At 40.9% G+C, this 27787-nt stretch overlaps 1 protein-coding gene across 4 annotated transcripts in view; it reads left to right on the top strand.

Moving 5' to 3' along the window:
• LOC126187298 (BTB/POZ domain-containing protein 10) overlaps positions 1–27787 on the top strand; it is a 114964-nt gene that overhangs the window by 59931 nt on the left and 27246 nt on the right. For all 4 annotated transcript variants that reach the window (XM_049928289.1, XM_049928287.1, XM_049928288.1 and 1 more), the window contains one exon: positions 11644–11874. In XM_049928289.1, coding sequence (XP_049784246.1) covers positions 11644–11874 — 231 coding nt within the window. The remainder of the gene's footprint in view (positions 1–11643; positions 11875–27787) is intronic.

Raw genomic sequence — 27787 nt, 5'->3', positions numbered from 1 at the left:
GGAGACATGCTCTCCGCATTTTAGCAGTCATCATACAATGGCAAACTGTATTGGTTATAAGCAGTGGAATATGCAAGTTGTTGCATTCTCCTCAATACCTAAAAGAGCTAACTTGATTTCATTTACTAGTTCTCTTAACAGTTCCACTCCCTCTTCTGTCATGTGGGACAACTTCCATCAGCTCTCTGGCACCAAGGTCCATTCCCAAATTTCCAAATTTGTGGCCTGACCTTAGCAGATGATGTCATTGCGAACCCTGTTGGTATCTCCAACACCTTGGGCCGCTATTTTGTGGAGATTTGAGCTCTCTCGGAAACAAGAGGCGGCGGCTCAGGTGCTACCTCCTCTCAGAATCGTGAGTGTTTCAATGCTATCTTTACTATGAGGGAGCTAGATCATGCTCTCTCTTCATTCCGATCCTCCACCCCAGGGCCGGACAATGTTCACATTCAAATGTTACAGCATGTATCATTTGCAAGCAAGCACTTTATCCTTGACACATATAGTCGCATTTGGGTAGATGGCTCGTTTCCCATGAAGTGACTGTCATATGCATACCTAAGCCTGGCAAGGGCAAACACCTTCTTTCTAGCGACACCCCATTTCTCTCACCAGCTGTGTTCACAAGGTGATGGAATGTATGATTCATGGCCGATTCATATGGTGGTTCAAATCTCACAATCTACTTAATAATGTGCAATGTGGATTTTGAGCATGCCGTTCTGCAGTTGACCATTTCAGCACTTTGTCAATTGATGTCATGAATTGTTTTCTGCAGGAATACGAGACTATGGTCGTGTTTATTGATTTGGGAAAAGCCTATGACACCTGCTGGAGCACTGGTATCCTCCGTACTCTATACATGTAAGGCTTCCTAGGCCACCTGCCCCATTTGCTTTAGGACTTTTTAAAAGACAGAGTTTTCAAGTTATGTGTGAGTTTGGCCTTGTCAGACACCTTCATCCAGGAAAATGGTGTGCCTCAAGGGTTCGTCGTGAGCATCATTCTCTTTGGTGTAGCCATTAACCCTAATATAGCATGTCTCCTGTCAGTTCTCTTTTTGACGACAACTTCGTGATCTGTTGCAGTTCTCCAAGAACTTGCCTCCTTGTGCGGCATCTTCAGCAATGTCTCAGTCCTCTTTGCTCGTGGAACATCAACAATGCCTTGTCCTTTTGCACTGACGAAACAGTTTGTGTGATTTTCTGGCAGCACAGTTGGTTTCTTCATCCATCTTTATATGTTGGGCCTGTTGCTCTTCCGTTCCCGAAACTATGAAATTCCTGGGACTCGTGCTTGATAGAAAACTTTCTTGATCCTTCCAAATGTCTTACATGGCTGCACACTGCACCCAGTCTCTGTGTCCTGTGTGTACTAAGCAGTACTTCCGGGGAGTGGATCGGACCACCCTCCTCCGTTGGTAAAGGCCCCTTGTCTATTCGAAACTAGACTGTGGGTGTTTCGTTTGCACAGCTGCAAGCCCCATTCATCTTAAGCCATCTTACTTCAATACACCATTGTGGAATCCGTTTGGTCACTGGCTACCTTTACACTATTGTGGTTGCCAAGTTACTGGTGTCAAACTGATGTGATGTTCTCCTTAGTGGATACGCATGCCATTTGTTTGTCATCTGCGGCCATCCATCCTATGCCTCAATGTTCGATCTCCTTTGCTTTCGACTATTGCTCCAGCAGCTTAACTTCATGCTACCTGCCAAGTTCCCAATGGATGTGTAACCCCCTCACCACTATGGCTTCATGCAATGGCCTGTGCTCATCTCAGACTTCATTCTCTTCCAAAGGAAACTACTCCAGATGCGACCTATCCTGTAAGTTTCTCAACCTTCACACGGAACTTAGTGACCATGGTGTCGGGTGTGCCTTTTTCATTGGCACCAACCATTTTCGATATCTGCTTACAGAAAACTACCCAATATATAGAGCAGAGCTCTTCGCTCTCTTGTCAGGCCACCCAATACATCTGACAACACAGGCATTTTGATTGTCATATGCTCCGATTATCTGTGACCTCCAGAGTCTCTGTGTACTACTGTACGTAGTCCATCCCTTAGTCATGGCAGCAACAAACATTGAAACCTTGAAAATTGGGGAAAAGCCTTGAATATCTGCGAGAAATCTGGATTTTTTAAATAATATTCATCACTTCATTTTTGTATACAAAACATTTTTTAAATCAACTTATGGACATTTTAAGAAGCATTAAAATAATAGACTACGTATTTCGGCATTGTCTGAGTATTTTCCCCGTTATCTCAATATTCTAACATAATTTCGAAAGTATAGGAATCCAGCGGAAAGGTGAGTTTTCTTCACTTACGAATTATTCCTTCGGCTGCAATTTTTTAAACAGGCATGCTGCCAGGCAGCGTATCGCTTATGCTCAGAGCTGAAATCGCTTATGCGCAGTGCCATCTCCCGCTTTTACCTACCAGGAGTGTGTAGTTGGGTGTATAAGCAGCGAGAGCTAGCCACCTTGAATCTACCCAGAATTTTTTTTCTGACGCTGCCAAGCTGCCAGATTCGCGCATGCGCATAGCCATGAGAGTGGGGTTACAATTCACATGACTCGTGCTTTGCTTGTGGCGCGTTTTTCAATCGTTTCGACGCTATTGCAGTTCCCGCATTTCACGTTTACAGTTCAGCGTTAAATAGTAAGGTAAGCATATCAGATGTTTATCCACCACTTTGCGCGGTATTCTAACGATAAATGGGACGAGAAACGTTCAGGCAGTGCAAAGACCAAACACGGATTTCTGCGTCATCTTGTCTGGCAGGTGTTTAAACGAACCCCTTGTTACGACTCTTCAGAGATAGCGCCATCCACATGTTTCTGAGATGGAAGGACAGAACGGAAACTGTCAGTAACGGAGATGGATTGTGTGAACCACCTGCGCAGTTGAAAAAGTACATAACATTTTCAGAGTGCAATATTTTTCAGTGATGGCTGAACAGAGTAGAACTCGACACCAGAAAACATAAAAGTCAATTTATCCATGGACTATGCGTGACATCAAGCTACTAACGAAAGCATTATGCTCTTGGTGCAACGCAAAGATAAATATTTCGCCATTGGGGAAAAGTGCTTTGAACAGCCACGCTAACAGCCAAAAACATAAACTTTCAGCTAACAAACGGAAGTCTTTTCCGACGAATATATTTATGCAACACCAAGAACCTGACGCAACGAAAATTAATCCCAAATGAATGAACAAGGTATTATTTTTTTATAAGATTTGGATGTTGCCACGATGTCATCGTCTTAACACAAAAAATCAAAATGAAGATCTTTGGTCAGCTGTATTCCTTGAGGCGCTGAGCCGATGTAGGGTAGGAAGATATGATTCTCTTTGCGTTAAAAATGATACTGTCGAACTTTCATGTCCGTGTGCGTCAAGCTCCTTAAATATCAACCGTTACGAAACAACAAATTTTCCTTAGAGTACAGTGATCTGCAACCATGCAAATTGTATTTGGAGCCCTTTTTTTGGAATTCAGTATACCTGTTCTTTGTTTTGACCTTCGAATTATTTGCTTTTCTTTTGGAAATCGTTGCATTCAGTCCGTCATGACGTTTTCTGCTGTATTTCAGTTTTTACAGGAAGTGAGTGGTAGGAATGCATGTTAGATAGCCTCGGCAGAAGATGTACTATGATGTGCAGTTAAGATTTTTAGAATATCATTTTTAATGGTAGAATTGTTTCTAAGATTTTTACGCGCTACATCGACTCACAGACCCAAAGAACATAATTTAACAAAGAAATCGAGGATTAAATAATTTTAAGACGAGGATGTTGTGGCAACAATCCAGTATTTTCATAATAATTGGAAAAAATTAATTGTAATAGTTCACTCTAATGCGTAATTGGTCTTATGGAATAGTATAACTTAAATACTACTTAAATTTTACAGGAATTTCAGCATCTAGCAAGTCTTCCAAGGCAACTGGTACTACAGAAGCAGGTGTGGCAACTTCAACTTTAAAAAATCTCACCCTCTAAAAAAGTTTTGGTGCAGTCATTTTTGTTACCAGAAAAGTCACAAAAGCTGAAATCTTGTGGTCTTAAGTACAATTTATAACCATTTTTCCATCCGAAGTTCTGCTGCTTGCATATAATTATTTCCGGAAATGTTTCGAGATAATCACATTGCGGCAAAAATGCTTTTTCAAAGGACAAAAATTGCATACAGTATTGTTTATGGTATTACTCCCTATGTTCATTGCAGAGTTATTGACATGATTAAACAATGTGCCAATGTTCTTGAAATTGACGAGAGTTTCTCGAAAAACGCAAATGGACATTCATGATAGGTTTTGGGGTCGAAGTAAGTCATAGGTTTCAATCGGATATTTTGACTCTTCTTTTATTCAGCTCTTAAGGACCAGTGACTTATTAGATGCTTTGAAGGGATCTTTTGGCTAACAGAATTTTCCAAAAATTTTGCAGTAGTCGATGGATGGACCAAATAAGAGTTTCCAAGTTTCGAAAGACTTGAGTAATCAACTAAAAGAAATTTCTGGAAACACGTTACAGTTGGGTAGTTGCAGACTCAATGTAGTTCATGGAGCTTTCATAACCGGCAGGATTTTTAAGAACCTTACATTATTTGTTCCTGGATACGTGTACACAAAGAAGCCAAAATACAGAACATACAGCTTCCTCAGATTTTCCTTTTCAATTCTGTAGCATAAGATGAATCGAACATGCAAATGTCGCCGAACGAGCTTTAAAACTTCATTCACATTTAAGAAATTATGTTTCTCGATCGGCTTAAAATAAAACTCCCCGAATTCAGCGAGTTTTTAAATCTTATCTGAAGCAGTTGAAGACAGATTCTTAGGTGCAAAATTGGCCTTTTTGCCGCTACTACACGTGCATTCTGAGGTTTTTTACATTTCCAAATTGATGTACCTATGGATCCTTTTTTGTACAACGAATTGTTCACTCTTTACCACCACTTGAATGCAGCAACTTGTCAGATCAGACATATTGGTAAATGAAAAGTCCCTCATGAAGATCGACGTGAAGAATAAGAAGAATCGGATCACTGCGCAATGCTGTGCATTGGATTTTACTACTTACGACTCCCTTAAGTACCCGACTGACATCTTGACGCTTAAAGAAGAAATGCGTTCTTCTGTTATTGCCATGATACAAAAGCTACTTGAAGTATAAACTTACCTGTGCCAGTTCATGACTGGACTCTCCAGTAGCATTAAATCAGAAAAGGCTTTAAAATGGTTGACATATTGCCCTTCTCGTCTCTGGTGAAAGGTTCTCTGGCGTAAAAGCAAATTTTGCTAAACAAGAATTTGTCAATATTTGGAGCAATGCTCATATTCAAAAAGGAATAGATCGTTCAAAAGAAGTGAACTCGTTTGGACGAACGTGATTAGATTGTCACAAAAAGAATGTTATAGTAGATTTCCTCAAAATCATTGTAATACTTTCGCAAGGAAATGCTGTTGTGAAACGAGGTTTCTCAACAAAAAAAAAATCTGTGTATATTTGAGAATCAAAATGAAAAAATCTTGTTGCTCAAAGACAAATTTATGCTGCGACTTACGACGATGGCAGTTTGACACTTTCGAAATCGACGAAAGCGCAATTCAGTGTGTGCGTAATGCAAGCTCTTTGTATAAAGACGATAAAAAGAAACAACTAACAAGGAGACGGCACGACCGTGGGGTCGGGGATATGTCCGAAGTTTTGTGTGGTGAAAGAGGATCTCTAACACCTCACGTGGTTAAAATATTAGGACGCACTACTCGGAAAATCGCGAGAAAAATCGATCCAAAGTTTCTTAGATGCCATATGAGTATAAAATGTTAGTCCATTGCCGAGCCGCCGTCTGGCCTAGAGTTCGGTCAGAGGGTTAGCTGCCCTCTGTAAAAAAAAAACCGAGTTAATCGATCAACAACGAACTGAAACCGGTGTCTTGCGACGTCCGCCCCGAGCAGATGCAACGAACAAAAATGAGATAAAAAAAAAAGGTTAGGGCTCGGACTCTAACACCAGAGGTCTCGGTTTCGATTCCTCCTCCTGCCCTTTTTTTCTTCTGTTTCATTTTCTTTTGTTATTCGACCAATTATTCAGGAAGTTTCCCAAACCTACATTATCTTTAACAAATTAGTTACATTATTGAATAGAAATTATTTTCTTTTTGTCCAACAGCACAGTTCATGGCGGTGGGTTTTTCATTGTAAAGTATATGAGGAGAAACATTGGGTTTTTAATCAGAATAACAAAGTCGATTGGGAAACTTTCAATTTATATACATTAAATAATTATAAACAAGAACTGCAGTGGTAATTATCGTAAAAACAAACAAAGCTTATAAAAGCGGATTTTTTACAATCACAGGGCGTTTGCAATAAATCTGTACAAAAACATGTCCCATTAACATTTACGAAAATGTTTCGAGTTTCTGATAATTTTTAGGCAAACCGGGCATATTGAATCATGTCTCGGAATATTGGTGACGATAATTGATAGTGAATTATAGATTGAATTTTTGTACAATTTTCCCCGGGAATTAATTTCACGATTTTCCTGTAACAATGCGATGCAATTTTGCAAGCACTTAATGAAATTTTCACTTGCCTGTAAAAGTAAACATTACAAGGGTGCACCAAAGAAGTGCATTTTGGAGGTATGACTTTTACAAACGAAGTTGGCATATTTTCGTCATCTTGAAGAATTACATCATATATATCCGGATTCGTTTGACCTCCTCAACAGTCAATGAGAAGTAAATACTTATTCTCCCAGACATAAGATTTTAAACATTTCCGTAGAAAATCCATGTATTTACCTGTTTGGTCAGTACTTATCACATAATCCTCGTGGATTGATGGATTAAACGGCACGTCTGCGACGAAAGGTCTCCGCAGACGCCTTTTTTCAAAACCAGTTTCGTGATCTTGCGTTGTGAAATTCTGTGTTTTTGTTTAAATGCCGTGACACATCGATCAGACGCCTTGAATTTGAAATCGATGAATTGTGCAGCCGCAGCCAATGCCCATTGCTGCAAATTTCTTGTCGTGACATGCTGATATTGCTGTCTTGCTTCCACAAAACATTCGTAGGTCCACGAATCCATCGCCTCAAATTTATCGATTCGCGTATCACCAATTTTAATATCTTTCTCCCATTGTGAAAGATATTCTTTTCTCTTCAATTGGCAGCATCCTTTTTTTGCAATGTCGCCAAGGACCATGTGGGATGGGCTTTGGCAATATTCACGACTTTGACTTTGTAGGCAATGGGAATCATGTCACTTTTAAATCTTCTCGGTGACGGTTTATATTCGTCTGGAGACGAATCACTTTGTGGCACTTCGATCTGTTCGTCGTTTTCCTCACATTCTCCGCAATCCTCATGAGCGTGAATTATTACTCTTCAGTTACGAATGTTTTTCATCCAAAAGTTCCAGTGTATTATTATAAAGTTCTCCGGCCAATAACATAGCATCGCGAGAGATATCTTCCGAAGATGTCGATGCAATTAAATTATTTTCCGTCAGCAGCTTCTCATAATACAACACTGCGTCCTTTAATCGTAATTTTGATAGATGACTACAATGGATTCTTCGGGAATTTCATGTTTAACCTCGAAGCGGAATAACACGTTGAAATTTGAAACAGGCACGTCTGTTCACGACGTAATCGAAAAACAAACTGCCGTTTGCTTCTCACAGTTCGCGCGCAGTCCTATGCGCAGATGACCGTTATAATCCCAAGGGGACCCTTACAAAGCCCCTTTAATCCTTGAAACCCCATAAAACGAAATAGAACAACGACCACGAATATTTTTCAGTGAATGAAAAACTTTACGTTCTTGAGCTAAAATAATGTAGGTTTGGGAAACTTTCTGAATAATTGGTGGAATAAGAAAAGAAAATGAAACAGAAGGAAAAAAAGGGCGAGGAGGAATCGAACCCGAGACCTCTGGTGTAAGAGTCCGAGCCCTAACCTTTTTTTTTTAATATCATTTTTGTTCGTTTTAGTTCGTTGCATGGCATCTAAGAAACTTTGGATCGATTTTTCTCGCGATGTTCCGAGTAGTGCGTCCTAATATTTTAACTACGTGAGGTGTTAGAGGTCCTCTTTCACCACACAAAATTTCGGACATATCCCCGACCCCACGCTCGTGCCGTCTCCTTGTAAGTGAAAGTGAAAAACAACAAGAAACAAGAATTTGCCAGAAAAAAAGTGTGTGAAATTAAGAGGTTGCAAACTAAGAAAACAAAATGTTGGCAGAAGCAGCTAAAATTAGGGCAGACATGGAACATTTGAGAAAGTAGTTTCCACCTAAACAGTTTTGTTCGTTTTTGATCATGTTGTTCATAGTACTTTCTAAATGTTCCAAGTTATTTGTTTGTAAAACTTGTTATTTATAGATCTGATAGCAGAATTTGTTTATGTTCGTGAAGCATAGGTAGATGTGTATATATGTTAAGTGATTTCATAAAATATTATAGAAATTGATAAAAAGAAAACATAAATAAAGTTGCAAGTATAGCAAACTGGCGATTATGTGGTTTGAAGGTCATTTTTTATATTTCAATGTCTTTTTTAGAACTGTAAGAACATAAAAATAAAGCATCTAAACTAGAACAAAATAATATTTCCATTTAAAATGCACTATTGAGCATGTACCAGTAATGTAAGTGTTTACTGCTGGGTGTTCTGTGAGGCTGAACCCTACAAATCCTGTAATGTTTCTTTCCATTTCATCTGCTATAAATTCCAGAACTCTTAAAACTTCCAACATTCTCCATTAGGCCGATGAGTTATTATGCACACTGAGGCATTTAAATTCGTTGATGTGGTGCTGGAGTTTTGCAGGACAAAACTTGTTTGATCACATGGATGTTTTAAAACCATCATCGGGAAAAATATAAATGAAAAACTGAAACAGGAAAAATAGCTGTTCATTTCCTAAGAGGTGCGTAAACAAATTGGGGGAAAGCACATGTGTAACATAAGATTCGTAATGGTTATGGAATGATTCAATGACTTCTTTTTTAACAAACCAATTTTAGGTTATTGTTACCCTGAAAAACTTTAAGAAGAAAGTTCTAGATGAAACTTACAGTATTCTTTCAGCATGAAATGCAACAGTCTACAACCATTAGTTCCTGAGAAATGACTGTATTTTAGTGTGTCCGCCCTTTATTGCTTCTGTCACTCACTGATTGTTTAGTGCAATTCGAATACAATCATGTCACATTATAATGAGCATTATCCTGCAACTGTTCAAACAAAACTTAGTCGATTGCGCTGTAGGTTATATATTGTACATCATAATGTGATATAGTTCAGTTAGTATGACACATATTTTAAAAATATGTTACTTGTTATTTCTAACACAGTATGTTTGCTAATCTCATTTAGATATGTGACAACCTGGAAAATCATTATTAAAACCTAGAAAAAAACTTTGAATTTGAAAGTAAAGATTTGGTGGCCACCCTGCGTAGTGAGATTGGTCCAAGAAATCTTCCATTTGCTTCCTGTTAAGGAAGCCACTGTGATGTTCATACACATTCATGGTCACATCAGTCATCTAGCTCTTCCATCCCTTCGGATGTTTTCCGTGTTGCTGACTGTCACTGTTAGTGTCATTTTGGCATCATCACTGGTCTTCTGTTCACAGGAACAAGCTCTGAGGAATTAAACCACTCCAGCATCTTGGCCGACTTCATACCGGTCCTTTCTCCACAAGGAAATTGTTTCAGCTAGGTTGCATATTGGACATTGTCGTTCTGGCCATCGCCATTTGTTAATTGGTGATCCCCCACCACTTCATGCTCATTGTCGTCATCCTTTGTTGGTTCGCCATTTCCTGACCGAATACCCTTTTTTTAACCACTTACATTCTCATGTATGTTTGCCGTCAGAGTTATTGGCTGTTTTAGTGAATTACACACTGGTTGTTGACCACATTTTACATTTTATCTGTCATAGCAATATGGTGAAGGACATTTAATCTTTGGTATGGGACCTCCAATGTCTATGCGGTCTATTTGTGAACCTTTTTCCCTGGAGAAGTCCTTGTTCTAAGCTTGCTTTCCTTCCATCGATTGGGCTTAACATACAGTTGCTTTTAAGTTCTTTTACTTCTTGATTATATAAGTTTGATATATGTGCTTATGACCTTAGTTGGTTTTGCGCTACAAACAATAAATAAATAAAAGATTCCGATTTTTTTGTAGTTTCCCTATAATGATTCAAATAAATTCTGGAATGGTTGCTTTAAAAATGACAACCAACCTCTTCCCCCCCCCCCCCCCCACACACACACACACACACACACACACACACACACACACACACACACACACGCACACACACACCACCATTTGTTGCTCTTAGATTTTGCTCTGTCTGTAATTAATGAACTTACATTTGATAGAATTCTAAACCGTAACTCACATTTGATAGAGTTCTAAACTGTAATCATTCTTATTACCAGCCTGTGTACATGCTACTGTCTAGTATCACAGCAAAAATTACATTGTTTTTTGGGTTATGAAATGGACAAGCAAGCTTCATATGTTTCTTTCTTGTGATGCCAAGTATAACCCTATGTTTTGTCCGCTACCTACATTTCCTCATTCAATAATCCACTTTTGATGAGTGCTAATGGCAGCAGTGCATTAACACCTTACCTGCTTTGAAAAATAAACAGTAGGGGGGGGGGGGGGGGGGAGTGAAATGTCGAGAGACCATATGAGCCTAGTGTAGCTGCACCTGGAACAATTCACTATGTAATTCACACACTGCTGATGGAAAGCGTAAGCATTTAAGAACAAAACATGAAAACAAGTTTTCTTACAACTTACTCAGATAAATAACAAATTACAGGAAAAGGGTCTGTATTGTTGAGTGAATAATTTTTTCTGTGTCCCTGGCAGCTGTTTTATAGCTGTTGTAACAACAGACAACTCATCCCTCTCCAGATCTTTTCCCTCATATGACCTAGGTTTTCCTATGGTGGAATAGTAGCATAATGTTGTTGACCTTAATATCAGAAATTTTCTTGTTGATCAATGTATCAGATAATTGTATTATTTTAATTTCTAATGTTGTTGTACAATTCATGTTTAAGATGGCAGTGACAAAAATTCAGAATTAAAAGGTATATTTTGATTCTCCTAAGCTTTTTTGGATGTTTCTAACAAGATCAAATTGTCTCTTATTAATGTGGTATCTACTGTTGGAGTGAGATAGAAGACGGACAGCTGCTAGCCATTTAGAAATTTGTTTTTAACAGAAATGTTGAGATAACGTATGTTGCTCTGATTTACTGAGTATGGATAGCTTAAAATTTAGGATTAGAAATATTTATTGTATAAGGTTGATTATGTCTTACAAGGGATAAGAATTTAGCTGAATTGTACCAAGTTAAGAACATAGTTACAATCACCATAAAAGGCATGACACTGCACTAAAACCCTTCTGCTTATCCTAATCCCGGCTGTGGGAAGGCGATATAGAGCAAATACTATGAAAGCTTTTGATAATTGCCTCATGTCATTTGTATAGCATTTGATCAGTTCTAAGCAATCAAATGTAATGCAGAGAACTGTCAGTATATGTATTTGTCTCGGTTTCAGGTCACGCCACACACTTGGCAGTGCGAAAAGTCAACTGGGTCATCGAAGTAGTGGAGGTGCTATTGGAGGAGCACCTGGAACTAGTGCTGTAGACTCAGAGTCTGTGACACCAGCTTCGCCAGCAGCTGCCACACCACTATCTGATGATAGAGTCACATTAGTTGTTGACAATACTCGGTTTATTGTTGACCCTGCCCTTTTTACTGCACATCCTAACACAATGTTGGGAAGGTCAGTCACCCATTGTAGAAACGCTACCTAGGAGTTATTAGTGATGTACAATAAACTGTTAATTGTGTGTCATGCATTTATGAAATGTTATGATTTTAAACTGCCAATGACTGGGGATGGGAAAGTTTTACAGGAACAATGAAATCAGCAGTTTTATGAAATGAAGCAAAATTTAGCATTTTCCCTGTTGACATGTAAGTGTCATGAGTATGAGGGGAACCATTTATTAATATGGATGACTGATAGTTGTTGAATGTTGAAATTGGATTTTGACTTCATTCTCAATGCCGTTTTCAAAAATGACTGTAGACGTGACCATGAAAGAAAACTACCCTCTTTGTAGCGAAATCCATTCTGGAACTGTTTTATTTGGCAATGTTACAGTTCTCGACACTTTTGAGCAACATCATGCCAAAAACAACCTGTTTCTATAATATTTTAAATGTGGTTCATCAATTAAACTATTCATTTTCATAGTATGCAAATGCAGATATGAAAACATTTAGTTTTGCAAACTGTTAAGTCAGACACAAGATCCAAGCATCCTACAAGCAGGTAGCAGGATCCATGTCTCCCAAACAAGTCCAATACCAGTAGGTAGTAGTCTCCATCCCTCTGTGCCTCCTAGGAGTCAAAGTTTGTGGGCTCAGGTTTGTCTGTGGACCACTGCTTCATACATGTCCTCTGATGCTGTTGCAGCTACTGTGAGTAGAATGGGAAAGAAAATGGTACTCCAGAAAGTTACACTTTTGTATTCCAAAAATCGTTAAAATTTGGTGTACCATGATGGACGTGAAACATTAAGAATTGTTAAAGTTTTATCAGATTGCCTCCATTGAAGACACCTATAGTCTCGAGTATCAGGATGGCTACACCCACGCAGAAATAGCTGGTAATAAAAATTCTGAGTCAGGAAATAGTATGTGATATGAGGAGGAAAGCTGCAAAAGATATGTTTGAGACACCATCAAAACTTTATTTATAATCAACTGAAAGGAGAACACATGGAAGAGATAGCCATCAAAGATGTCAAGGGCTTTCATATATCCATTTATGGAACGTGTAACTAACTAACTATATAAAGATAGGCCGAAAATTCTTCAGAAATTACCTACAAGTATTCAGAGGTTCATGTTGTTCTGAACACACCAAATGTGAAACTTAAAGATGAGACAGATTTGTTGTTATGTAATGATCCTGACAAGAAGATTGCAATATTTTGTGAAGCTGAAAACCACAAAATAATTAGCCAGTGTGACACAATATATATTAATGGAACTTTCAAGTATTGCACAAAGTTTGTTTGTCAGCTTTTTATGATCTCTGGGCTTGTTAATGGACAGTACATCTTAATAGTTTTTTCTTTGTTGAATGACAAGAAAACTTGTGTCTTATCAGCATGCCTTTAAAACTGTTGTTGATAAATGTCATACATTAGGTCTGAAATTATCTCCATCGACTTTGAAAGAAGTATTATGAAAGCTGGAATTGAAGTGTGGACTGATGTGAGAATTCAAGGTTGTAAATTTCATTCATCGTGGAGCTGGTGGCAAATGGTGCAAATATTGAAACTTGCACCTGACTACTATTTCAGAAATGAAATCTGGAAGTTTCTGTCTTATATATTTTGTTTGACAGTGCTAGATCCTGAAAAAACAAAAAGTAGAAAAGGCCATGAATTTAAATTCATGAAGCAACAGGTGGCAAACTTCTAAGGTGGAAAAATTAAAAGAATGCAATATGTGAAATTAGTTTCCTATAAAGTTAAACCTGGAAACACAACTAAAATGAAAAATATGCCCAGTTTTAATTATGGGTGTATACTGTAGGCTTAGTATAACAAAAAAAATTTGCAGATATATTTAAAAATAAAATAATGTAAATTTGTAAATACTGCTGGGGTTTCGGATAGTTCACGTCTTCATGACACACACTGAATAACGCAGTGAACAGGTATAAAAACCACTAATTCATATTTCAGAAATAGGGGCTCGTTTTTGTTTGATCTTGACATGCTAGATAATCAGAGTAGTTTTTCGTTATTATTTAAGACAGAGAAATGTTTATAACTTTGACTAGATGTATGTATATTACTACCTGCTTTGCCGAGGACTGGGTTCCATTTCTGATTGCAGGAGACCTGTGTCCTGTGCTCCATAAGTCAACATATCGTCTGCTTGTTTTACTCCTAGTAGCCAATTGCAGCACAGTATATGCGACATCATGTGAGCATGTCACTGTACTCACATGACAGACAGAAGATTTATATTGGGCTGCATGACTAATGTGATAGTTTCTTACGGGATCACATTCATTATCTTTGCTGCAGTTTAATTGATGCATCACACTAATGACCTCACCAGAATGCTATGAAAACATCATCAACATTGGAAATAATTACCGTGAAATTGAGGGTGGGGTGGGGGGTGGGGGGGGGAAGTAAAACAAAAATTGGCAAAAAAATAATAAAGTTTGGTTTACTTTACATAAGGTTGTTTAGTCTAGAACTTGGGGCCATTTGGCCTAATTTGTTTGTATCCACGAGTATAAAATAGCTATAGCAAGCCACTAATGCATAGAATTGAATATATCTGTGTCATTGTTTGCATTAGTATGAATGAATGTGAATGGCAGAATCAGACAAGTCAGATTTTTTCTTTGTAGAGAGCAACATGGCCAGTAAGGTGAAATATTGCTTTCTGTCGTAATCGAAACTTGGGTATTGGATTATGTCATTTATATTTGAAGCCTGTATTCTGTGGTTTTTATATTGTAACCTACATGCTATGAACATTCCCTGTTTCAAAGAATCGGCACATTGAGAATCATGAAAAAGTGTTTTTGATATATTTTGTTAGAATGAAATGATGTGAAACAGTATAGAGTTGGTTAAAGGCATTTGATATTTTGCTACTTAACTTGCATGCTATAAATGTATACCATTCTATGGCTCTGGAACATTAAAGATCTATCAGAAATGCATTGTTTTTGGTGTGATTTGCTGTAGTAAATGTCAGTTAATGATATGTAGATGGTTGTATCATTCGGGACATAGTAAGATAAATGACACCAGCTCCGTGCAAAATATAGCAGTTGCAGTGTAGAGGATAGAGGTGCAGATTTTCTTCTGAAATATTGCTGTTTCATATCCTATTTTGGGCATAAATTTGTATGCATCTTCATGTTTTGTAAAATGTTCCGAGATTTTGATATTAATTTAACACAAGTTTGTTATGTGGTATTCAGTGTTACGTATATGTAAGATCGTTGTCCATTCCTGAGAATGAGAATGGGTTTCTTAGAATTTTGTGAATATGCCAGGAAATGTGGACCAATAATTTGAAAGATTGCTTTCTATGTCACTATCAGATTCACTCTCAGTTCAGTATTTATTTACTCATCCAAAAATCTTTTCATATTGTGGGAACAATATGTTTCCACACTGCAAGAGGGCTTGCACTACTTGCAGTAGGAGATTTTACAGTTCCTTGTTTCAAGTCTTTGTTTATTTGATGCATTTTAAAAATTCTGCTGCTGAATAGAAGCAGTGATATAGTAAAAATTCCCTTAGTATTTTACTAAAAAACTGAGAATAATGATTGTAAATTTGTTTCACACTATGTATAATGAAAATTTTAATAGCTCATGTCCTTACTGACTGGACATGGAACCTTTCTTTTTGACTTGTCATCTTGTAGAGCATTGTGGTCACAAGTCACGAAGGGAGCATGTACTGACTGACGTGCGAACTTGTTTCTGAACATGAATCAGGTATGATGAAAAACTTGTTTGGTGTGCTTCACTAGCTGAACTGATGCTGAAAATTATAAGTGGGTGGAGCACCATTCCAAATCATAGAAATTCTCTGAATGTAGTTGTGACAGGAAACTCTTTTTTGGACTAAATACCCCATTCAGACTAACTGTTTTAAAAAGAGTCCAGATAGTGAAGCACCATGCATAAAAGACTTGTTTGAATAAGCTTACCTCTATGCATAAGAATTGTAAAGGATTAAAATTGCAGTATACAGATCCCAAATGTTCAAAAAATATTTTTTGGAAAAATTTAAAACTTTATTATACCACATAGCAGACAATAGTTAGGAAATTCTGATGTGTGGAGATTTTAATATGTTTTCTGAGTGATTCAGATAAAAGAAACTAATTAGAAAGTTACTTAACGCTTGTAACTGAATTCTTTTGTTAATTTTCCAACCAAATTTACATAGAAATCAGTACACTAGTCAACAATATTTGTAGGTGAACGCACCCAGTGAAATTAGTGTTTATTCAGTCATGAAAGACTTCTGAAAATAATCCACAACTAGCCATACTTAATAAATTGGCTGTTACAATGAAGTGGTATCATGGAAAGAGAAAAATTGGTGAACATACAGCAGAATGTTTTAGGCAGCCTTACAGGAAGTTGAGTGGAGGGATGTGTGTAATGTACACACATCTGTTACAAATGTAGCCATTTGTGTCAATCTTTAACAGCTGCTTTTCCAAAATGTAATAAATTAAGACACTAATAAGACATTAAGTGTGATTGGGGACTGGAATTCGGTAGTAGGAAAAGGAAGAGAAGGAAGAATAGTAGGTGAATGTGTACTGGGGGAAAGGAATGAAGAGGAAGCCGCCTGGTAGAATTTTTCACAGAGCATAATTTAATCTTTGTTAACGCTTGATTTAAGAATCTCAAAAGATGATTGTATACATGGAAGAGACCTGGAGACACTGGAAGGTTTCAGATTGATTATATAATGGTTAGACAGAGATTTAGGAACCAGATTTTAAATTATAAGGCATTTCCAAGGGCAGATGTGAACTTCGACCACAGTTTATTGGTTATGAGCTGCAGATTAAAAACTGAAGAAATTCGGAAAAAGAAGGAAATTAAGGATATGGGGTCTGGAGAAGTTGAACAAACCAGAGGTGCTTGAGAGTTTTGAAAGGAGCATTAGGCAACAGCTGACTAGAACAGTGGCTAGGAATACAGTAGAAGATGAATAAGTAGCTTTATGAGATGAAATAGTGAAGGCAGAACAGGATAAAATAGGTAAAAAGGCAAGCCATAGTAGAAATCCATGGATAACACAAGATATTGAATTTAATTGATGGAAGGAGAAAATTTTAAATTGGAGAAAATTAAGCAGGCAAAAGGGAATAGAAACATCTAAAAAATGAGATTGACAGTAAGTGCAAAATTGCTAAACAGGAATGGCTAGAGGACAGAGGAAAGGATTTAGAAGCATATTTCACGGGGGAAAGGAAGATACTGCCCACATGAATATTAAAGAGGCCTTTGGGGAAAAAGAGAAACAGCTGTATGAATGTCAAGAACTCTGATGGAAAACTTGTCCTAAGCAAAGAAGGGAAAGCTGAGAGGTGGGAGGAGTATATAGAGCATCTATACAAGGGAGATGTTGTTGTTGTGGTCTTCAGTCCTGAGACTGGTTTGATGCAGCTCTCCATGCTACCCTATCCTGTGCAAGCTTCTTCATCTCCCAGTATTTACTGCAACCTACATCCTTCTGAATCTGCTTAGTGTATTCATCTCTTGGTCTCCCTCTACGATGAAGGCAATATTATAGAAAGGGAAGTTGACGATGAAGATGAGATGGGAGATACGATACTGTGAGAAGAATTTGACAGAGCTCTGAAAAATCTAAGCCAAAACGAGGCCCCAGGGGTAGACCGTATTCCATCAGAACTACTGATAGCCTTGGGAGAGCCAGTCATGTCAAAACATCTTCCAACTGGTGTGTAAGATGTGTGAGATATGCGAAATACCTTCAGACTTCAAGAAGAATGTAGTACAAGGATGGTTTGAAAAGTTCTTGGAATGGAATAGAAAAAAAGTACTTAAAGCACTGAAACGTTTTTTATTTTTCAATGTAGTCTCCTTGTAAATTAATGCACTTGGTCCAACAACATTCCAGTGCCTTGATCCCATCACGGAAATGAGTTTCCTTTGCAAAATAGTTGTCAACTCTGGCTATCAATTCTTCATTTTAAGTGAATCTTCGTCCACCAAGAGAAATTTTCAGTTTTGGGAAGAGATGAAAGCCTGATGGAACCATATCTGGTGAATAAGGTGGGTGTGGCAACAATTCATACCTTAGTTCGTGTAATTTTGCCATGGCAATGGCACAAGGGTGCAGACACACACTGAGGGTCACAGCACCCATCTTGCAGATAATTTTTTCATTTCTAATTCTTCAGTTAAAATGTGATATACCCTTTCAGATGACATCTGGCAAACGTGAACAATTTCACGCGCGTTCAGTCTCTGATCCTCCATGATCACTTTTGCAGTGATTTCTGGAGTAGTGACACATCTTGGCCAACCACTGTGCGGATCATCATCTAAGCTCTCCGACCAAATTTAAATTCATTTGTTCACTTGGCAACAGTTGAATATGAAGGAGCAGAGTCCCCCAGTGTATTCTGAAAATTGGCATGAATGTCCTTTATATATACTAAGACTTTTAGTGTTTCTTAATTTCCTCAGTATCACCTGACTTAATTCAGCTACATTCCATTACACTTCTTACACTTTCATTGATGTTCATGTTATCACCTTTTAAGACACCGTTCCATTCAGCTGCTGTTCCAAATTCATAGCCGTCTCTGACTGAATTAACCGCAAAGTTTTTATTTTGACTCCATGAACTTCTCTCTTTCCAAATTTTTCCTTGGTTTCCTTCACAGCTTGCTCAGTGTACAAATATAATAACATAAGAGATAGGCTACAACCTTTTCTCTCTCCCTTCTCAACTACTGCTTCCATTTCATGTATTTCAATTTTTATTACTGTAGTATGATTTCTATGCGAGTTGTAAATAACCTTTCAGTGGCTGTATCTTATCCCTACTCCCTTCAAATTTTCAAAGAGTTTAGCTCAGTCCACATTGTCAAAACCCCCCAGGGGGCTCACTGTTCTTTTGTGAGTTCGTGTGGGGTACCCACAGGGTCCCGAACTGTTGCAGCCCCTTCTTCCTTCCCAGGCTGCATTTTCTTCTTCATCATCGCTCCTTCACTGCTGCCCCTCCTTCCTTTCTCTCGATGTTCTTTCTTTTGTCAACCTGGCTATCCACCTTGTTTCCTTTGTTCCTTGTGGTTTTGTTTCCCTTGCCTTTTCTTTTGCATCTCTCCTTTTTGGCATGTTTGGTCCCCCTTTGGTGTTTGTCGTTTACTTCTAAATTTTCTCTATTTAGGATCCCCGTTTTGCAGTTTGACCTCTACTTCTAGATTTTCTGTACATAGTGTGAACCATTTTTGGAAGAACTCCCTCCCTAGCATCTATGGCATGGATTCCTTTCCCTTCTTCCTTCCCTGCCATGGCTCCCTCTGCCCTGCTAGGTCATCAGCCTGTGTAACCTTTCTGTATGGTGGGGCTGATATGTACCCATAAGGTTGAGCCATGTGACAACATGAGGATCACACTTCTGAAACCTGAGAAGTTACCTCCCCATCTATGCGTAGGAGTGAGTGCTTGTCATTCTGGGGCATCAGAAGTCCTGACAACAGCTGCCATGCCAGACAGCCCTTGCCGTGCCTGAGTGGCCCCCATGGGGAGAGCCCCTGATCAGAGTAGTTGGTATCGTGGCAGAGGCTTTGTGTACGAAATGCTTCAAGCTCCAAAACTCTGGCCATTCTTCTACGGCTGTCTCTTTGGTTGGTAACAATCATAGATTGCTGCTTCTTATACCTCTACGACCTTTCCTTTCCCTGGCTACACCCTGGGATGAGGGCCCGGCTTAATGGCTTGGGGTGAAACAGTTTCCCCACTATGTGGTCTGTATAAGGACAGGTGAGGACACATTCACCATCAACATTTTTGTGGAAAATATCGAATACAGGTTTGGCAAAGTGGAGTCTCTCTGTAAAATGTGATTAGGTCGCCTGTTGATCAAAATTTTTCTGCAGCCCTTCGTGCTTCTGATCATCTTGGTGACATCCCAGTGTCCATTACACCTCACCAGTCTTCGAATATGGTTCGTGGAGTCATTTTTCACAGGGGCTTCTTCCTTCAAACTGATGAGGAACTCCAGGTCAATTTTGAACAATGGGATGTTCATTTTGTTTGGCATGTGCGGAAAGGTTGTAAGGATAATTGCGCCAATACCGGTGCCTTTATTCTGGCTTTTGAAAGAGATATTCTCCCTGAGAAAGTCAGGGTTATGTGGTATTGGTGTGACATAGAGCCACATGTCCCGCCACTCGTAAGGTGCTTTCGGTGCTTGGATTTCTGGCACGTCTTTCCGATGTACAGTGGACCTTCTATGTATTGAATATGGACACCCACTCCACAAGGGAAGCCCCCTGTGTTCCGCCATCCATGTGTGTCAATTATTACAACCTTCCTTCTTTACAATCACCAGGTGGCTCAGCTTATAAGAAAGGAAAGATGATACAGGAGTAAAAGTCCCTTAATGATTTATCTTCACTGAGGCTCATCAGAAGTATGACTGACTTGATCCTGTGTCGATGACTCCCACTTCTGCCTGTGTTATGTTATTCCCCCTCCTCTTCTTCCTTACTCCATCCATCACCCTCTTCTCCCCCCTCCCCTGCAGTTCACATGCCCTCCCCTCCGGGCGCCACTCCCCCTCCCCGGCCGAAGAAGTGTTCCCCCGCTCCTTCAGTGCCTGCTGGTAAATGTAAATTTCGTGTGACTAGGGCCTCCTGTCGATTAGACCGTTCACTGGGTGCAAGTCTTTCGATTTGACGCTGCTTCGGCGACTTGTGCATCGATGGGGATGAAATGACGACGATTAGGACTACAGTCACTGAGCAGAGGAAATCTCCGACCCAGCTGGGAATCAAACCCGGGCCCTTAGGATCGACATTCTGTCACGCTGACCACTCAGTTACCGGGGCGGACAGTGTCTGCTTGTGATGGGGCTTCATCCTGGTATCCCTCCCTCCAGTGTCTCCCAGGCCAGAGGCTGCTACCACACACCACAAGGTCACACACTCTCTTTTGGTTTCGGGTCTTGCAGAAACCTGCTCTCGTTCTGTGCCCTCTCCTCATCCTATGAAAGAGCAGAGTCTGACCTCTTATCTATGGATGTCACCCCGTCTTTGTTGATGACATATGGTGACACAGCAGCATGTTCAGCTCCAGCCCATTTGCCTCCCATTTGGATACCCACTCCGTGCTTATTCAGTGGATCTGTAATCAGTCCTACTGTCAACTCCCAGAGTTGCAATACCTTTTTGCCTTTTACTCAGATGCTTGTGTTGTTCTCCAAGAAACTCATGTTACTGATGCTCACTCACCGACCCTTTGTGGGTTCCGTGCTTTCTGTCAAAACCGGGTCAGCTCTTTAAGGGCTTTCGGTGGTGTTGGCTCGTTGGTCCGCATGGATATATATATGGATCCCACGTCATACAACATTGGAAGTAATTGCCATCCAGGTCCAGTGTGACTCTGCAGTCACGGTTTGCAATCTCTAACCCCCTCCTGACAAGCTATTTACATCTGCTGCCGTCATTGGTTTCCTTCAGCAACTGCCCTCTTGCTTCCTCCTCCTTGGGGATTTTAATGGCCATCACCCTTTGTAGGGTAATGCTTCCTCGTCTAGCCGGGCCTCCTCATTGACAAATTTCTTGTGGACCACTACCCCTGTCATCTTAATGATGATTCCCCAACTCATTTTAGTGCTGCATATTGCCCTTTCTCTGCCATTGATGTTTCGCTCTCTTCCTGTCCCCTTCTTCTCTTCTTACACTGGTCGCCATACAATGACCTTTGTTATAGTGACCACTTCACATTAATTCTCTCACTCCTTACTGCCTCCTGGTGACCAGGTTACCCTGCTGGTTTTTCCATCATGATTTGTAGCTCCCAGGTTGCGTTTATACCTTCTTTGTCAGGTTGTATTGATGAAGTCATCCATTATGTCTGACAAGATAATCTGCACTGCCAGCATTGCCATTCCTCGCTTGTCAGGCTCTGTTCACCATCGGTCAGTTCTGTGGTGAAGCACGTCTGTTGCCATCACTATCCATAATTGTCTTTGCACCTAGCAACACCTTTAAACATCTTTGTGCCAAAACCCATTTCTTAAACAAACAGAGCAAGCGGGTGTATTGGGAACACTTTGTGTCCTCTAGGTTTTTTTGTTCCTTTCGTCACTAGTGTGGCACCCCGCACCTTCCAAGGTTGTCGTCGATAGTCTTACATTCTGGGCCTTGCCCTTCCAGGTGGTCTTTATACAGATCCATTAGTTCTTGCAGAACACTTTGTGACCCCATTTACGACAGTGTCAGCCTCAGCCTCCTAACCAGCTACCTTCCTTCTCTGAAAACAGTGGCAGGCTGAAGCTTGCCACTTATGTTTTACCACATGTCAGGCAGAACCCTACAGTGAGCATTTTACTGACTGGGAACTTCTAGTGTCCCTCTCTTCTTCCCATGATTCAGCTCCTGGCCCTGATTCCATGCATAACCAGTTGCTTCAACACCTCTTCCCTCCAGGTGTGTAATCATATTTGGTGCCAAGGCATTTCCCCCCCCCCCCCTCATTGGAGAGACAATATTGTGGTTCCTGTCCTTAAGCATGTCAAGGATCAGTTATCCCTTGATAGTTACCAGCCAGTCAGCCTGACCAGTGTCCCCTGCAATTTACTAGAATAAATGGTGGCTCATCGTCTTGTTTGAGTCCATGAATCTCGGCACCTTTTATCTACTTCCCCGTGTGGCCTTTGAGAGGTACCGTCTCCAATCAATAGTTTGCTTTGACTTGAAACTGCAGTTCGGCAGGCCTTTTCTTATGATGCCACCTTGTCACAGTTTCCTTCAATCTTCTATCTAAGGTCTATGACACAGCTTGTTGCCGTCACATCCTCCTTAAGGTCCACGAGTGTGGTCTTTGGGGCCCCTCCTGATTTTTATTCTTCAGTTCCTGTCCCACCATTCGTTCAGAGTCCAGGTTGGCACTGTTCTATGCTCTCAGCAGATGCAGGAGCATGGCATTCCACACAGCTCTGTGTTAATTGTCCTTTTTCTCATCTTTACTAATGGACTTACGGCCTCTGCTGGATCATTGGTCACCCCTGCTTTGTATGTGTGTTATTTCTGTATTTGGGCTAGCTCTTACTTGGTGGCCCCTGGCGAATGACAGCACCAGGGTACCGTCCGGTATGCTTCCACGTGAACATACTTGCCAGTTTCCGAATTCTCCCCCTGTTGTCCTGTTATGGTCCATCTCGACGTCCACCACCCGAGTGTGGTACCCCAGTTCGTTTCTTGGGTCTTCTTTTTGACAACAGTCTTACTTGGTTTCCCCATATCCATTATCTGAAGGTCATAAACTTACTGTCCTTCGTTTCTTTGTCCACACATCTTGGGGCACAGATCGTTCAGCCATACTCCACCTTTACTTGTTCTGTCTAGTGTGGGGTTTATGGATCAGTGCTCCTTCCACACCGCTCCTCTCGAACCCAGTTCACTAATGTGGTATTCGTTTAAGCCGCTGGTTTCTTTCCCACTATCCTTGTGATAGTCTTCTCATTAGCACTGGGACCCCACCCCTTTCTGTTCAGTGGTCCCAGCTCATAGTTAGATATATCATCACAATCTGCTCTTCTCCTGCTCACCCATCCTATTCTATTCTTTTTGTGGCTTCGAGCTGTTGCCCACCCACTGCCCATCCTCGGCTGGGTTCACCGGTTGGGCTCTGCCTCACTATTCATCGCATTGACTCCCATCTCCTCTCCTTGTGATCTTCCCCACATTCTCTCCTGATCTCCTCCCCCCTCCCTGGTTAGTTTCTCGGCCCTAGGTTTGGATGGACCTCTCCCGGGCTCCAAAAGCCTCCATTGATCCAATAGTTTTTCATTGTTTGTTCCAAATGCTGTTAAGGGAGTTTCAGGATGCCATTGATTTTTGCAATTATGGCTGTAAATCTACTGATCATGTGGGGTATGCCCTCACGACTTTCCTGTCACATGTGGGGTGTTTACTGCGGAATTGATAGGAATCTATCAGGCCCTGTGCTTCATTAAACAGTCCTCACTCACCCGAGTTTTGTTATATATGGACTCAGTGAGTGTCCTTCAGGCTATTGCTCAGAGTTTTTCCCCTGCCACCCATTGATCTCTGCCATCCATGACCTTCTCACTGATCTTGGTGATGCTGCTTGTTAGGTTGATATTCTTTGGATTCATGGCCACATGTGTATCCAGTTCATGGCCACATGTGTATCCCGGGTAATGAACTTGCTGATTCACCTAGCTGGGGGAGGGGGAGGTGGCTCCTTCCCCCCCTCCTCCCACCATCCTCCTGGGGTGCATTTGTGTCTTTACATCAAATCCCTTTTTGCTCAATCATAGGCCAACTCTTGAGAGGGTATCTCCTGTCTAATGAACTTAACACAATGAAGGAGACTCCCACCATCTCTGCCTCTCACAGTGGGAATCTACCATCCTCTGGGGTCTTCATATAAGTTTTTCGCCCTGCAGTGATTCGGCCCCCCGGCCCCTTCCCCTTTGTAGCTGTGGTGCTCCCCCCTCATTGATCCATATTTTGCTTGTTGCCCCTGCCGCTTAGCCCTTCGCACTAAGCATGCCCTCCCACCTTCCTTGTTGCAGCTGTTAGTGGACGACCCTTGCATGGTTATGTCTGTCCTCAGTTTTCTCCACTAAAGTGGTTTGTCCTTGGGACAGGTCGGTGGTGCCCCACCATGCGTGGTTTTTCTGGGACGAGCCTGCTCTCCCCATCTCCACCCACTCTTGTTCTTTTCTCTTTCTGCTGCCCTGATGTCCCTTTTCCCTCTTTGTTTGCCCTTTATCCCTTCCCCTTTCTTGACTGTGATGATTGTGTTGTTCCTCCCTTGATTTCTGCCATCTTAGATCATGGGACTGATGACCTCACTGTTTGGTCTTCGTTGTCATCGTCCCTACCCCAACCCCCCAACCCAAAATCAACAAGCCATCCACATTGTCAAAAGCTTTTCTAAACTTGCAAATTCTGTAAATGCAGGTTTCCTTTCTTCACTCTCTCTTCTAAGACAAGTCGTAAAGTATTGTATTGTCCCACATGTTCGTGTATTTCTCTGGAACCCAAACAAATCTTCCCCAATGCCATTTGCATGCTAGTTTTTCCAGTGTTTTGTAAATATGTTATCAATATTTTTCAGCCATAATATGGTATTTTGCAACCATAACTCATTAACTGATGGTTTGATAGTATTCACACCTGTCTGCGCTGGTTTTCTTTGGAATTGGAACTATTAGATTATTCGTAAAGTCTGATGGTATTTCACCTGCCTCAGATATCTTGCACATCAGATGGAATAATTTTGTCATGGGTGTGCTCTCTGAAGGATCTCAGTAATTCTGAAAGAAGTCATATGCTCCAGGGGCCTTTTTTTCTATATAAGTCTTTCAGTGCTGTGTCAAAGTCTCTTGTAGTATCATAGCTTCCATGGCATTTTCACATTTCCTAAAGTAGCACAATGCATATCCCAAAAAAAATATGGAAAAAATTGCCTTCAGATATATCGGAGGGCTGTTGACATCCGCAGCTACATCCACATCCACCTCTTTACTTTGCAAGGCACCTTACAGTGTGTGATGGAGAACACTCTGTGTACCACTGTCACTTTCCCCACTTCCTTTTCCAGTCATATATATATATACAGGGTGTTTCAAAAATGACCGGTATATTTGAAACGGCAATAAAAACTAAACGAGCAGCGATAGAAATACACCGTTTGTTGCAATATGCTTGGGATAACAGTACATTTTCAGGCGGACAAACTTTCGAAAAAACAGTAGTTACAATTTGCAACAACAGATGGCGCTGCAAGGGATGTGAAAGATATAGAAGACAATGCAGTCTGTGGGTGCGCCATTCTGTATGTCGTCTTTCTGCTGTAAGCGTGTGCTGTTCACAACGTGCAAGTGTGCTGTAGACAACATGGTTTATTCCTTAGAACAGAGGATTTTTCTGGTGTTGGAATTCCACCGCCTAGAACACAGTGTTGTTGCAACAAGACGAAGTTTTCAACGGAGGTTTAATGTAACCAAAGGACCGAAAAGCGATACAATAAAGGATCTGTTTGAAAAATTTCAACGGACTGGGAACGTGACGGATGAACGTGCTGGAAAGGTAGGGCGACCGCGTACGGCAACCACAGAGGGCAACGCGCAGCTAGTGCAGCAGGTGATCCAACAGCGGTCTCGGGTTTCCGTTCGCCGTGTTGCAGCTGCGGTCCAAATGACGTCAACGTCCACGTATCGTCTCATGCGCCAGAGTTTACACCTCTATCCATACAAAATTCAAACGCGGCAACCCCTCAGCGCCGCTACCATTGCTGCACGAGAGACATTCGCTAACGATATAGTGCACAGGATTGATGACAGCGATATGCATGTGGGCAGCATTTGGTTTACTGACGAAGCTTATTTTTACCTGGATGGCTTCGTCAATAAACAGAACTGGCGCATATGGGGAACCGAAAAGCCCCATGTTGCAGTCCCATCGTCCCTGCATCCTCAAGAAGTACTGGTCTGGGCCGCCATTTCTTCCAAAGGAATCATTGGCCCATTTTTCAGATCCGAAACGATTACTGCATCACGCTATCTGGACATTCTTCGTGAATTTGTGGCGGTACAAACTGCCTTAGACGACACTGCGAACACCTCGTGGTTTATGCAAGATGGTGCCCGGCCACATCGCACGGCCGACGTCTTTAATTTCCTGAATGAATATTTCGATGATTGTGTGATTGCTTTGGGCTATCCGAAACATACAGGAGGCGGCGTGGATTGGCCTCATATTCGCCAGACATGAACCCCTGTGACTACTTTCTGTGGGGACACTTGAAACACCAGGTGTACCGCCAGAATCCAGAAACAATTGAACAGCTGAAGCAGTACATCTCATCTGCATGTGAAGCCATTCCGCCAGACACGTTGTCAAAGGTTTCAGGTAATTTCATTCAGAGACTACGCCATATTATTGCTACGCATGGTGGATATGTGGAAAATATCGTACTATAGAGTTTCCCAGACCGCAGCGCCATCTGTTGTTGAAAATTGTAACTACTGTAATTTCGAAAGTTTGTCTGCCTGAAAATGTACTGTTGTCCCAAGCATATTGCAACAAACGGTGTATTTCTATCGCTGCTCGTTTAGTTTTTATTGCCGTTTCAAATATACCGGTCATTTTTGAAACAAAATGATACAAAAATGATGAGACTTACCAAACAAAAGCGCTGGCAGGTCGATAGACACACAAAAAATTCTAGCTTTCGCAACCAACGGCTGCTTCGTCAGGAAAGAGGGAAGGAGAGGGAAAGACGAAAGGATGTGGGTTTTAAGGGAGAGGGTAAGGAGTCATTCCAATCCCGGGAGCGGAAAGACTTACCTTAGGTGGAAAAAAGAGATGGGTATACACGCTCGCGCACGCGCGCGCACACACACACACACACACACACACACACACACACACACACACACACACACACGACACATATACAGACATATTAAAAGGCAAAGAGTTTGGGCAGAGATGTCAGTCGAGGCGGAAGTGCAGAGGCAAAGATGTTGTTGAAAGACAGGTGAGGTATGAGCGGCGGCAACTTGAAATTAGCGGAGATTGAGGCCTGGTGGATAACGGGAAGAGAGGATATATTGAAGGGCAAGTTCCCATCTTCGGAGTTCAGATAGGTTGGTGTTAGTGGGAAGTATCCAGATAACCCGGATGCCGTAACACTGTGCCAAGATGTGCTGGCCGTGTACCAAGGCATGTTTAGCCACAGGGTGATCCTCATTACCAACAAACACTGCCTGCCTGTGTCCATTCATGTGAATGGACAGTTTGTTGCTGGCCATTCCCACATAGAATGCGTCACAGTGTAGGCAGGTCAGTTGGTAAATCACGTGGGTGCTTTCACA

The sequence above is a fragment of the Schistocerca cancellata genome, chromosome 5, assembly GCF_023864275.1.
Source record: "Schistocerca cancellata isolate TAMUIC-IGC-003103 chromosome 5, iqSchCanc2.1, whole genome shotgun sequence".
In the NCBI taxonomy this organism is placed as follows: Eukaryota; Metazoa; Arthropoda; class Insecta; order Orthoptera; family Acrididae; genus Schistocerca; species Schistocerca cancellata.
Note: the sequence above shows the minus strand (reverse complement) of the source record. Positions and strands in the feature narration are given on the sequence as shown.